At 34.8% G+C, this 14,733-nt stretch overlaps 1 protein-coding gene across 1 annotated transcript; it reads right to left on the bottom strand.

The window, feature by feature from the left end:
* Positions 1 to 10,698: 10,698 nt before the first annotated feature.
* On the bottom strand, positions 10,699 to 11,439 carry LOC119069449. Its single transcript, XM_037173504.1, has 2 exons — positions 11,230 to 11,439; positions 10,699 to 11,172 (listed from the first exon to the last, which is right to left on the bottom strand). The coding sequence occupies exons 1-2, from the start codon at positions 11,437 to 11,439 to the stop codon at positions 10,699 to 10,701; spliced, it is 684 nt and encodes a 227-aa protein (XP_037029399.1).
* Between the last annotated feature and the right edge of the window lie 3,294 nt (positions 11,440 to 14,733).

Below are 14,733 nucleotides of genomic sequence, written 5' to 3' on the forward strand. Positions count from 1 at the left end.
TTTTGGTGGCTGTGGCACGCATCGTTCTTACTTGATTCCTTTGGTATATATTTGGTATATAATATCACTAAAGTTAATAACACAAAACGATCTTACTTGCTTCATCCATATAAACATTTCGACAACGAAATAATTACCCTCTTTACGTATTCAATGGCCTGTAGTTGTACCTTGTGTACTGGTGTACATGCTTGATTTAAATTTCGTTGGTCTTTTGTGAAATTAAATTAATTGCAATCGACCCATCCAAATGAGATGGAAAACATCGGCCAGGGATTGTAATTTTTATTTTATTCTTTTTTTTTCTGTTGTTGCTGCTTACAAATACCTCCCAAGTCGCAAAAATTACCATTTTTGATTTCTTTGTTAATTTATTTACTCTGACATGTGTTGTTGCACCGTTGATTGTTTTAAGTTGAAAAATTATTTTTCTTTCAAAAATTACAATGAAAAATGTAAAGAAAACAAAATGTGAGTAACATATTACGTTCAACGTAATGTAAGAAGACGATTTGCGATGCCTCAAGCTAATGTTAATACGTTTTTTTTCTTAAATTTTTTTTAAAGAAAAATTCTTCTAAGTTCAGTCGGAATAATACGGTTTATTAGCTGAAGGTGTTTTTATTATTGAAAAAAAAAATTATTTAATGAAAACTACTTAATTCTTCATTTTCAATTAGATACGAGTTTATTTACTCTTTTAAATATTTTTCGAACGGTTACCAATAATTCTTGGTTTGGTTTGTTTAACTCGTTCGGCAATATTTTCACCGAATAGGCACATACCAATCTGGGCCTATTTTTGGTAGATTTATTTGAAAACAAAATGCCAAATTTTACCAACAATAAATTTGGTAAATTTTGGCCAATTACCGAAATTTTCTGTACAGTGACCGACTTTCAATTTTGTGCACTATTTTTATTTAGCCATTTTTATCTACTCGATCTACTCCTAATTTTAAAATTTACTGACCTTGTCGGGCCACTGAATAGACTTTTGTAAATTTTCGGTACTCGGCAATTTCATGAAAGTAACGGTCGAGTGGTGTGAAATATTTGAAACTGTTGCTTTTCGTTGTAATATGATTGATCAATTAAAACAAAACACAATATCAATCGAGTAAAATTCCCATAATTCAAGAGGGGGAGAAGAATGAAAGAAACGAAAGATGCGAAAAATGAAAGACGCGAAAAATGAAAGACGCGAAAAGAAGATGATACTAACGACGTATCTGTTGTGGAGGTATATTTTAGGCAATTTCTTGAGTTGTAGCGCGGACGAAGTGAGAATGACAAGCGAAAGTGCCTTAAAAAAACCGTCCACCACAGACTCGTATACAACTTTTCATTTGAGAAACCTGAGAACCTGAGAAAATTTCTGCAAAACCCCCGTTTTCGGCCCCGCCACATGAAAAGTAGTTATGATGAAAAAACCTTGTCGACAAGAATATAAGAGGACGAAGGGAAGCCTTGAAGGAAGGTGCTTCCAGCTACAGTCCAAATTACCGACGGAAATTATTTAGGAACCGAAAATTTCACAAGCTTGTAACAAGATAAAAATTAATTAATGAACGCGATCAAAACGAAAATGGAATAGATTAGACGGAAGTAGTGAGCAATGTGCATTTTTTTGAATCGGACACACCATTTTTGTTTCCGGACGTTTATGGTGCTATCGGTAGGGAATTTCAAAGTGATCATTTCGTAGAAGAAGTTTTTTTTTTAAACGACCTCTCCGACTCGGGGCGACTCTAAGAAAATTTGAAAATTTCAAAATCACGACTTTTTCAGAAAGTTTTACCCCGGAATGAAACGACCCGGTCGGTTTTGATCTAATGGTAGTTTGTAGAGAATTGACAGACGATTCTAATAAAAGCATCGTCGGGTCGAAAGGTTGTAGCTGTGAGTCAGGGTGAGGCATCAAAGTCCAATTTTATGGTTTTGTCAATGAGCACCCCAACCGATTTTTCATTTTATTGGCTTAAAATGAAGGCTAGCACATTCCATTAACATATCAAAAAATTGGGAGGGGGTTTTTCAATTTTTTCAAAAAGTCTTAAAAAACTTTCTTATGTGCCCACACTCCTGAGATTTTTTAATGGAAATGTATGGAAAGTTCGGATAAAAATGAAATTAATTGCATCATCAGTAGCTTAAAAAAATCAGAGTAACATAAGGAAAAGGAGGAAACAATTTCAGTGTTGAACAAAAGGTTCAGGTGACAGCATACCCAAGCAAAGTGTTTTCAATTGTAGTGAGGAGATTTTCATAAATTTTGTTTTTCCAGATTGGCCACCACCAACAAAATTTCATTTTTTGTGTGTTTGAAAGCTGTCAAAGCACCTAATAGAGTATGTAGTCTTTTGATACCAATAATACCATTAGCAGCCTTAACGGTAATTTTGCAATGTCATTAAGAAAAAAAGCTAGGTGCTCGGTGCTAGGTGCTTTGAAGCTGTAGAATTCGTGCTTCGGTAGATGTATACGACTATTTTCAGAAAAGAAATCCCAGCACAACAATTCAGCAGCTCGTACTTTTTCACATGCCATGATATATAATTTCGCATTCATCGAGCATCTCTTCATGATTATTTCCTTTTCCTCGGCATATCATATCCGCTCCACTATTTCGTCGTTGTTTTTTTTTTTCATTTGTTACAGATTAATACAGAGATTTTAAGTTCATTTTTTTAGATCATAGCCTCACAAAACACACAATTTACTAAAGTGTCAAAGTGACGGTATTTTCATTTAAAACGAGGAAAAATGAAATATAGGGGGAAAAAGAAGAGAAACTTTTAAACGGTTGAAAAACTTCCTTTTTGTTTGTTTTATTCTCCACAAATAAAACTGACAGAAACACTAATGCCCCCAAGGATTATTATTGCCGGTAGAGACTTTTGATTCAATAACTTTTGTATGAGGCATTAAACTTGTCAACTTCTTTATCTAAATCTATACGTATTTATCTTTGTATTTGTATGTAGTGGGATAAATAACTTCGGTAACTTTTGATAAATTGAAGGTATGTGCATGCAGTGCAGGATTTGTTTTTGTGTATTCATGCTCTGTGAAATTTGATTTATATTGTAATTGCTGAAGTCATATCGAAATGTGATATTCAATTGGCAAATTTTAGAAACGACGCGTGAATATGGCAACAATCCAAAATTCGGTATTTCTTTTTGAAAAGTTTAATTTCTTCAATATTTTCTCGTGCAGACCTGCATTTTGTGGAATTTTATTTTATAACTGGAAACCACTTCACTTTAATCGTAGCCAAAATTATATTTCTCTGAATAAGCACACCGTGTGCAGGCCACCACTTTTGAATGAGGTTTTTTAAAGAAAGTTCATATTATAATGGAAATTTCTCTGAACAAGGTACTTCGCTTTAGGCATAAAATCTACGATATTTTAATTAGATTGAGATTGAGTTCCTATAGCCAAAGTTATTGTATTTTTCGCAGCAATGTGAAAATGTACATCAACTCAATAGGGTAGCGAATTGCATCGATTGTTAGATCGTTATTATTATACCTGTGAAAATGAGTTTGTGTTTTGACTTTCCTCGAGATACGGATATTTATGTGTCGACATCTAGGAGTTAAATGACTGACTCTTACTATTGTGTGAGAGTGCAAATATTGATTACTCTACAAACTTGTGAGATCTTTTGGGCTGAATGTACAATATTAACTGGTCGGACAATCCTTTTGAACCAGTCGAACCTGGTGTCTTTGGGTGCGCTTCAGTCTTTCCATCCAGAGTGCTAGGCTTCCTGGATCTACTTTTAAAATATCTATCGCTAAGGGTGACACATTCTGCGACTGAAATCCCAAAATCCGGGATCCACTATGGAAAAGACATCATCTCGATTCCAAAATCGATGAATCATTCCGAGAAACTCCCGAGCGACAGCATTCGAATATGCTCTTAACACTGACTTTTTCAAAATTTTATTTTGATGTAAAGTTTGATCTAATAACCTAAATTACAAGAAAATCAAAGAAAACGTTAAGAGGGTAGACTAGATGTGAAGTAGGCTATATATTGAAAAATTGGTTTTAAAATTAATGTAGACCATTTAATGAAAATCTGTTCCAGCAATTAGATGAGCAATATGTTTATCTATCTCTAAAAAATGAAAAACGATTTACAATAAGCATCAGTTGGAAGAAAACCGATTTCCAAAATATGAACGTCGCTTAAAGTTAGGCTATGCAATATTTTTTTGGAAATCGGTTTTCTTCCAACTGATGCTTATTGTAAATCGTTTTTCATTTTTTAAAGATAGATAAACATATTGCTCATCTAATTGCTGGAACAGATTTTCATTAAATGGTCTACATTAATTTTAAAACCAATTTTTCAATATATAGCCTACTTCACACCTAGTCTGCCCTCTTAAGGAGTAAAATATAGGTTCAGTGCTATGGTTCGACGTTGCAATAGGAACTAATTGTTTCGCTATACGTTAAAACGAGTGGTACTATAAATATGGTACTGAGACTGGAGAGTGTGTCGAACAAATTTCGGGACTGTAAAAAAATCTGGAAAATTGTTTCATACAAATTAGTACTATTATCTCAAAATGAACTATTTTCCACACAAATTAAAATATTTAGAAAGTGAGTGGCACATTATTCCAACGCTTTATAATACTCTAGCCATTACCTTCCTTACGCAATTTGTATCAGTATGTCAAGCACCTTCCCCACACCATTTGTATAACGATGAGTTCAGGAGGATCGAATCAAATTTTTTGCCTTACACCAAGCAAGGACGACTTCAGTAGAATCAAGTCGAACAATGTGCGAATATCGACGAAGAGACTATTCGCATACTAAGTTACAGCAATGCTATGTTCCAAATCACAATTTTCAATATTTACAAAGTGGTGAGCAAATGCATTGATTGCAAAGCCAACCAGTAAATTACAACTAGATTTTTTGAATTTCAGTGATCTAATACATACACATTCATAATGTATTGGCTCTCTGTCTGTGTAGAAAATTCCGTTTTTGCTCGAACAATCTAACGTCCCCTAATGCCCTAATATCTCGGCTGAATCTTAACCGATTTCAAGATTGAAAATTCGTTGAACTACGGTGGGAAAGGTACTTATCACCGCCTTGAGAAAGTTCAAATGCTTTTATTCACGATGGGAGCAAAATCGAATCGACACACTCTCTTGGTACATTTCTTTGACAATATTCCCATTTCCCGCAACTCCCCGAGGTGTAAATTTTTAATTGGAAAAAAACGATTGGGCATTTTTTGCACGACTAAACCGTTAACGCTGTCAAATGGGAATGGGAATTGGGGAATACACCACATGAATATGAAGTGTTCGTTACAATATAGCTCTTGGGTGTTTTCTTCTTTTTTTCTCTCTCTCTTTGAGGTTATTTGTGGTAAGTTTTCGAGGTGGTTATAAATTCCTTTTTTTCTGAATTAAAGACAAAAGAAAATACTTTTGCAAGTGGTCTATTAGCATTTTAACTTGTGTCTGACTGCAAATAAATTTCTAAATAGAAGTTCGTTTGATGTGGCTTGTATAATACTTCAAGTTTTTCTCGTGATGAAAGTTAAAGCGACCAACAATTAGTTATGTTTTTGTGTAAGGTTCATTCACTTTTGGGATAAAGGTTTAGCGCTGAACGAAAAAGGTAAAATAAGGTAAAATAACTGTCTGTACGTTATATTGGACGGTTTAAGTTTTTAAACTAAACAAATAGCAGAGGTTTGAAATTGCGATGAGTATGTACCACAGCCACAGATGTTTTCAAACCGCTTGCTCAAACGCTTTGTTCTACTATCTGTTTTGCTGGATGTATGTTCATCCGATTTATATTTACTATGTAGTAGACGAATTAATATAAACGTTGAAATAAAAAATCTAAAAAGGCAGATAAAAATAGACGGTGTGACTCTAAAACCGTGGAGTCACGGAAACCGATTTTTTTTGGGATGTAACTATTAGAGACACACTAGCTCCATCTTGGCGAATCCGAACCCCGGTTTGGCACTTGATTTAGAAAGAGTTTCTCATCATTGAAACCCAGAAAAACTTGACAAATCCTTCAAATTACTCAAATTCTCGAACTGATAGCATGGTATACCATGTAAAATGGTGGAATTTTAGGAACTAACATAAAATAACCTCAACAATCCTAAAAGTCCAGAAGGAAACCCAATAAAACCTCAGAAATCCTTTATGATACTTACGTTCTAGAGCTGGTAACATATTGTGCATGTGCAGTGACAAAATTTTAAGAACTGCACTACCACCTCAACAGTTCAATAAATCCTGAAGAGAATCCAAAAAAAACTCAGAGATCCTTCAAAATCCTTAAATTCTAGAACAGGGAGCATGTTTCCGTGTAAATATGAAACTCTGTTACGCCTTGAGTTACTAAAATTAACAGAAAATACAACTTTAAGTCGATTGTCATGGAAATACGTGTAATTATTTATTCTAAACAACGAGCTAAACAAACAATAACTTCGATGTATTTTTACATGAAGAACATGTGGTGACTTCACTGTTACGGACATATCTCCGGAAAGAGCTGCTCAATTTCAATAAATAAACATAGCTAACGCCGACCCGTACGAAACACCTATTCGTATCAAAAGCCTTTAATGTGAAACTCTTCATTTCTCTTACTTCATTTTCTTCTCTGCTGAAAAACTATTCTCCCTTTAAAATCACTTACATTATCCACTCTTTGCCTTGTTATCATATACAACTAAATTGCCGGAGGCAATATAGACAGCCCCGTACGAAGACAAATTTCATAAATTCCTATTTAAACAGCTATATACCGTTATATTTAACTATATTTCACTATAAATAAACATTTCACAGATAAATATATGCTATTATATAGCTCTATATGCCTGTATATAGCTCAATATAGCTGAAACCCCACACACAACAAATTATTTCCATGTTAACAGAAACTCTCTAAGTATCATTTTTCCCAAGATATTTCTATTTTACTAAAATCCAATATGGCCGCCGGCAGCCATTTTGTTAGGAGACCGGAAATAGTACCAACGCTTTACATTCGTTAATACCTTTCAAAAAAAAAAAAATTCATGAAATTCGGTCAAAATTTACTCGAGATATTGTCAAAATACACCACGTTCACTGTACTTCCGAGTAGAGGTGTGCACCGCCGACTTTACGCCGGCGCGCCGCCGATTTTTTGCTAAATTTTCGGTGCGCCGCCGCTGAAAAATAATAGCTCACGCCGCCGCCGCCGCCGATTGTATTTTCGTCGCGCCGAAATTTTATATGTTTAGTGCTTTCAGCCATTTTAATGGGCGGCAATGTAAACTTAAATTGAAAAATCTATACAAAAGTGTATGCCTGAGTACAAGGTTTTAGCAAATGTTTATCTCTCTTAATCAGGTTTCTTTATGCTGCTATGTTTCTATATGCGTAGAAAGGAGTTTTTTGTTAAAAATTTTTTGTTGGAACTTTGGGTTTTTCTTCTTACTTGCACTGTACGACGGTGATTTTGTTTCTGCTGCTACGATAGGGTTATCTTCGAAGTATAGCTTTCTATAACGTATCCTATTTCCATCAGTCGGTGCAAGTGTTTTAGGCAAATTTTTGAATACTCGTCCAAAGAAAAAGTTTGCTGTCCTGGGAAGGGTATCGATGGATACAATCGAGGATGGTCAGATCACGCTGGCCTGGGACCGCCATCGATACCCGAGGTCGAAACAGCATTTGTCTTTTCTGTATCCTCACTTAACGTGAACCCTTGGGTACGTTACTCTATTTTCTGTGCAATGGAATGGAGCGCGGCAGATGGCAGACGATGTTTCTCTTATTGTCTGTTGATGCAGATAAGAGGAAGAAGAAAGAAAACAAAATTCAGTGAATCAGTCAAAACTGGGTGAATACTACTGTAATTGTAAAGTGGCAAACTTAAGACCTTATGTGGAATTTGGGTGGAAAATGGTGTATATCACATGTTTCAGAAATTTATAAAGTGGAAAATCTTTCCTGTTTCAAGTTTTTTAGTCAAAAGACGAGACACGGGTATCTTTATTTTCAATTTCTAGCTGCTTTATGTAAAAAATTTGGAAAAAAAATCATTTTGGCGTAGTCTATACACTTATTACTTATAAATTTAAGTTTATTTAAATCTCTTATTTGCGAAAACCTTCTACTACGATCTCACTCCTACATCGAAGATGGACTAAAGGCAACAGGAACGGTTATTGCATAAATCGAAAGATAATAGTAGTCAGTTTGCGTAAATGACATAAATTATAAGTTGGAAATAAGAAACCTGCAAAACATCTAGTATGAAGATGTGACTTAAAATTTTCAACTTATAAGTTGACTTATAGCTTATAAGTCATTTAAGCAAACTCACTAATCATTCTTGGATTCATTAAGTTAGATGTTTTTAAAATAATAGGTCAGTGATTGTACATTCAAAATATAAAATTCCCCTTGTATAAGTGGTTGATACTTCAGATCGCAAGATAGTAAGAATTCAGTGCTCGGAAAAAGGATTTTTGCATTATTTTCGAAAGTTTAGATTTTTTGTAAATTTATCGGCGCGCCGATCGGCGCACCGCCGCCGACTATAAATTTCTCCCGGCGCGCCGCCGCCGATCCCTTACCAGTCGGCGCACCGCCGCCGACTATTTTAAGATCGACGCACACCTCTACTTCCGAGTAGCCAGATAAGAGCTCACTCCAAGAGACCTAGCTCACGCTCCGGAGAACATAATTTCATAAACTTTTTTTCCCTGATTGGTACGGTCAATACCTATCTAATAAAGCTAAAACGAACGAAATATGTTCAAATGTGGCCGACCTACAAGCAAAAACTGCTTGCCGCCCTGTGCCTGTTCCACAACAAGGGGTCTAACTCACGAGTCGGTCATCCGATTGCCATAAACTTTTTATTTGTCGATCGGTATTGTAAATACCTTTTATTTGACGTATCACTTTCAAGTTCAACGTTTAAATGTCCGGAGATATCTTCGAAAAACCGTAAAGCACTTATTGGGCCACAGCTCGGGAGGGGTCGATCCAAAATCACTCATCTTCGAGCTAAGCCTGTCTTTTGACATTACCAAACGGGAAAAAAAAAGAATTTTCAAAATCGGATGCGTTTTACTCAAGTTATCGTGCAGACAGACAGACGGACAGGCGGACATTTTTTTTTCGCGGATTTGGCATCTCTAGACAACCACAATAGGTTTCCCCTTACTCAGGGAGTCCAATTCGACGTGTTACAAACGTATGCGTAAACGTATAAGACCCCAGTACTTCGTACGGGTCTAAAAAGCGAAAACGTAGCTCTTTAAATTATCCATAAACCGTACGAAGAAATTTTTGGCGAATTTACAGTCTTTCTATCGGTTCCAGAGATTTTCCTTTGAGAAAAAAATATTTTGCGACTTTAACCAATTTTTTCCGCCATTTTGGATTCAAATGTCAAAAAATAAATTCCACCAAAAAAAATTAGACTTTTCTCTTAAAGATAAGATAAGTTATATCCTTTGGAAGTGGATTGATATCTCTTCCCGTTTACGAATGAAAAATCATAGAAAAAAAGTGACATAACGGCCGCTCACCAGAAAACCATTGAGCTGCCGTCTTGGCCCCACATCAATTTAGAATCAGGAATCGATACGGAACAACCTACAATCATCGTTATAACGATTTTGTAAGATGCACGATTTTTTGCCTAAGCAGGTCCACTAGCAAGGCAAGTAAAAAACGATCTTTTCAAAAACAAATATTCACAATAAATAAAAATCATCAACTCTATTACGTGCCAAAGTCCTCAAAATACAACTAGCGTTTCTCCGTTGAATTGCAATAGAAACCTTTTGTAATAGATAATCCATGGAGGGTGGTTCGCCAGAAGCTTTTCGCATTAATGAACGCATTAATGTTTCTCAATAAATGTACTTGTTTCGGGACCCATGCAACCTAGTGATTCAAAAGCAATGGGTGTAAATAAATAATTTTCTTTTAAACGTATGTTATGCTTGAATCTTTCAGCACTATCTGTAATTGATCCAGATTTTTTGGATGATTGATTCATATAAGATTGAGCTCCTCTTGGCAGAAGTATTATGAAGTCACTATTCGCACATTGTGCATCAGAAACGGCATTTAAAAAGGCAGAATAGGTGGTTGAGTTAAAAAATACAAAATGGCAGATAATAAATTCAAAGGGCAGGTAGCAATTTTACAAAAAGGAAGTTAAAAAAACTAAAAAGGCAGAAGAGGTAGTTGAGTCAAAAAAAAATCGAAATGTCAGACATTAAATTCAAAAAGGCAGATAGCACTTTTCAAAGAGGAAGTCGAAAATAAATAAAAAGGCAGAATAGGTGGCTTAGCTACAAAAACCGACATCGTAGATAAAAAATTCAAAAAGGCAGATAGCAACTCCACGAATGCATTTTATAACTGCCTTTTTGAATTTTTTTAGCTCCAAAATTACTTGTTTTCATTTCTATTTTTTTAACTGACATATGTATTGTAACCTGGATATCGTACGTGGAATAATAGCTGTTGATTTTTCGGGTGGAAAACCCGAAAACTAAAATTCTTCGACTATAATAACAAGAAGCAAACACAAAGAAATTATTCGAACAGATGTTTATTCATTTACATATATCTATTCACTCAATATATGCCATCTATTAAAGTTTTTTTACTGCCATAAACCAGGACTTATGCAATTTACCAATTCGATCCGACATTTTCTTGCCGTTGAAGTAAGCATCTTCATATGAATTTTCATCGATAAAGTCGAATCCTAATTTTCGTCCAATGGCACTCGAGTAATTTGAGGCAAACATTGCAACTACACAAGTTGGACGATATTTTCTCAAATTTTCTGGTAATTTATCCAAACCAATTCCATATTTAAGTGCGTCAGCAATTTTCACGGTATATAAACACAAACTCGAGGCTATTGACTTTTGTCGGTATTGGGGAAGCGTTGATAAGAACATCAGCTCAACATAACAGTCTGTTTTGTACGTTGTAAACACGTCATATTTGTTAGCAGCATCTATGATAGATTGCACATAAAGTTGACTCTTCTCATTTTTGCAATATTTTTCTTTGAAAATTTCTGAAAATGTTTTCTCATCTGGACTGTTAGGCTTCACCTGGATTAACACCAAAACAAAGTCAATATTTACACAACCTAGACACGATAAATTTACCTGTATCTTGTTCGTCACGGAACCAACAATTGTATCCGTTGCTATTTCTCTCGCCAACAAAGAAATTCCATCTTCCGCAGAGTCGATAGAGTAACGAATTAAAGCTTCACGGGCATCTTCATTACCAGGCAGATCTAGTTCCAATCCAATGGCAACATTTTCAGTGTCGTAATACTTTTGCAGCACCTTTAAGAACAATTGAATTAACATACTGGCGAAGGGTCAGAAGTTGGTGGATATTTTAGTTGGATCATCCCCCGTGATTGAGGTCCCTAACAAGAGCAAAAAAGGTGTATATTATCTCAGCCGTAAATCCGAATTTGTTTGGCAAAAGGAAGGTATAGATAGGTTTCAAATCGGATATATCACTGAAAAACGTTATTGTGTGATCGTTATGGTTTTAAATGGCAATTTCTGATGTTTATTCCGGATTCATGTAAACTAAACTCAAACAAACTGTGGTTCTTAATTCGTCTAAGATGTGGTTAACGTTTCACAGTCTTATTCTACATCGTTCCACATGTTGTCAACAAAAGAAACGTTAAGAGAGAATGGAAGAAAAGTGAATAGAGCGCTACTCTCATGTGATAAAATACATGTGGAACGAATGAAACGAACCAAATCCACAAAAAGTAAAATGCAATGATGAGAAATTTATAGAGAACCAAATTAGGAACTCACTCAGAGCCCTAACCTTTTATCAATGGTTTTCTTGAAAAATTGTATTTTCCGGTATAAACATTAGAATTAAATTGAAAGATGGAAAATGGTATCACAGAAAAATATTACTTACAACGTTCAGCTGCTCCTTGTATCGCTCATTGTAAGGAATTATTTCAAATTCATCTAAAATATTTCGAAGATTTGTTAGAAAAATCACTCATAATATTTTGACACAAAAATTATCCCACGCACCGTTGTGAAAACGTCCATATATACTTGAAGAAAACATGTTAATTTCCAGAGACGGTTATTTACACTGATGTTCCATTCAAAACTTACTCTAGAATATATATACAAAATTCGTATCCGGCTACGGAAAAACTCAGCATTTATTTGTCTTATCTATCAAATTATTTAAATTGGATTTGATGGGTTTATTTCGATCAATTAAAATATCTGATCATTCGGTGATGTAATCGAAGATTGTCCAACATTTGTTTGTACTTCGATCCGGATCTAGTACAAAGTTTGTAGGTCACATCTAAGACTAACTATATATAGACTATATATTCGTACAAAATTACGTAAAAACTGTGTCCTCAACATGAAATACGTAATGTTTGATAGTGTGTGTTTTCCCTTATAAATTAAGAGGGCAAATGTTAACACTGAAAATTTTAATTAAACTACTTTGTTCGTGTTAATTTAACACGCCGTTTTATAATGTCGCCACCAATAACTCTGTTATTGTATTGGTGAAAGTTATACGTAATTTAATACGAAATTGTATCTTATGCACAGCAGATGACGAGAACACTTTTCGTATGACGTAAAACCAGTCTAGGTATAATTAGTCTTAGAGTTAGATTATCTGAGAATAAAAGAAATTTCTTTATTTATGAGCTTTCCGTATTGAAAATCTCATCATTTGCTGCAATTCAAAAATGTCTAAGAACTTTATCTAGAAGCCGATTTAGAGAACCTAATGAACATTCGTTCGGGTATCTGCCATGAAGGTGGTTAATATTAATGGTTTTATTGAATCGAAATTGTAAGATAACAATTTGAAGAGTCATAGCTATGACGGATTTGAGTTTATTTGGTTTTGGCAAATGTTATCTGCGTTGTAGAGTGTTTTTGTGATAACAAACGTTTTTGGTATAGATACGATTTCGTAATAGAAACGCAATAACTGACGATGTAAGAAAAGCCTTTATTCTCATGCATATTGTATACTTAAGATGGCATACTACTTATTGAGAGCCATCTGTTGAAAAGCTTCACGTAAACGGCGTCTTTTGTATAAAATAAACCTCAATTTGTGTAATCAGCTAAACAGCAACTTTTTGCTTCTTGGCTCCAACACCCGTGAAAGTATGTTAATCGTAATCTGGGCGTCCATACGAGTTCAACGAGCTATCGCACATATGGTTAAAATTTGGCCGAGATACTGCCTTTCCAAATCTAGATTTTTGTATGGGAATGGTCAGATTTGACCCATTCTGAAATGATGAATTTTACTAAACAGCGTCTATACAAACCAACACATCTCTCCTCGGTGGCCGAGTCGTTTGTCGGTGCGACTTATTGTGACAAAATGGTTCAGAAGAAGAAGAAGAAAAAAGAAGAAGAAGAAGAAAATTAGACGAAATAAAATGATTTGATGTGTATAGTGTGATGATTTTTCGTGTTTGATATGTTAAAACCAATTTTAAAGCAAAATGAAATGATCGAGTATCTGTTTTGACAATTAAAATTCACTTGTCAAAAGCCAGACTCGATCATTTTATTTTGCTTTTACTTTTGCAAATTCAAAACTTTCACGCGACAAAATCCAAAAATCTTGTCGCTGAATCAATTTGTCGGATTTTGAGCGTCGCAAAAAACCGACTCAGCCACTGTTACCCGAGGAGAGAGGTGTTTGTTTCTATAGAGGCTGTTTAAATTTTACCTTTGCTTTGCTTTCTTGTGGAAAATATCTATCTCGAGAACGGCTCATACGGTTTTGCTGAAATTTTGGGAGTAGTTTTTGGGCAGAAAGCAGTTTAGTTTGATCCAACTGATTTCACCCTTCTACAAATTATAAACGAATCTGGTTTGATCCAACTAATCTCATCCTTCTACAAACTCGATAGCATAGTCAGGTTTCATGTGGGTTGAAGAAAATTAAAAAAAAGAAAAAGGAGTTTCCAAGCTGTTTTCGTCTGGTGTAGAGATGAAGCGACTAGAAACAAGATAATTTGACTTTTATTTGGCCAGAGTGGAGAGAACAAACAAGTTTTATTTTCAACGAATACAATCCAATCGATGTTCTTAAATCTACATGCGATATATACGATATAACACATAACACGTAAAAGTCGTAACATTGGTAATGCGTGAGGATTGAATAGGATTGAATAGGGAAAAATGGATAGTAACTGCAACGTCTTATTTTTTCTCACATGTCTCGCAAATTTCCATTACCTTTCGAGCAACAATTGTTGAGGTAGAATTGCACTCTCACATTCTCTGAGTAATGTGAAATATTAACTTTATATTCTCAAAAATGTGCATCAAATAAACTTACTGATGAACAAGTACGGTGGTGTCCATGTCTGTACTATACCGAAAATAAACTCCTAGATTTTTGTTCAGAAGTACCTAGGTATACGTAACCCAGCTTGCATCATAGTTTTCCAAATATTTACAGAAGATTGCAGATATATTTCACAAAACTAAAAGTAGAATTGCAAAAAATTTAAATGAATCCCATCAAAATGCTATCCATTGTCAACTCAACGTCCTCGTTTCAAGTTTCAGACAAGTGAGTTCAAACAAACAGAAATATTTTATTTATTT

Source organism: Bradysia coprophila (genome assembly GCF_014529535.1).
Source record: "Bradysia coprophila strain Holo2 chromosome X unlocalized genomic scaffold, BU_Bcop_v1 contig_35, whole genome shotgun sequence".
Lineage (NCBI taxonomy): Eukaryota > Metazoa > Arthropoda > Insecta > Diptera > Sciaridae > Bradysia > Bradysia coprophila.

Bases quoted from the DNA above. Each gene is read 5' to 3' on its own strand.
- LOC119069449 (XM_037173504.1), bottom strand. From the start codon at position 11,439: ATGTTAATTCAATTGTTCTTAAAGGTGCTGCAAAAGTATTACGACACT. The intron at 11,173-11,229 runs GTAAATTTATCG...GTGTTAATCCAG, and splicing joins CCGTGACGAACAAGATACAG to GTGAAGCCTAACAGTCCAGA.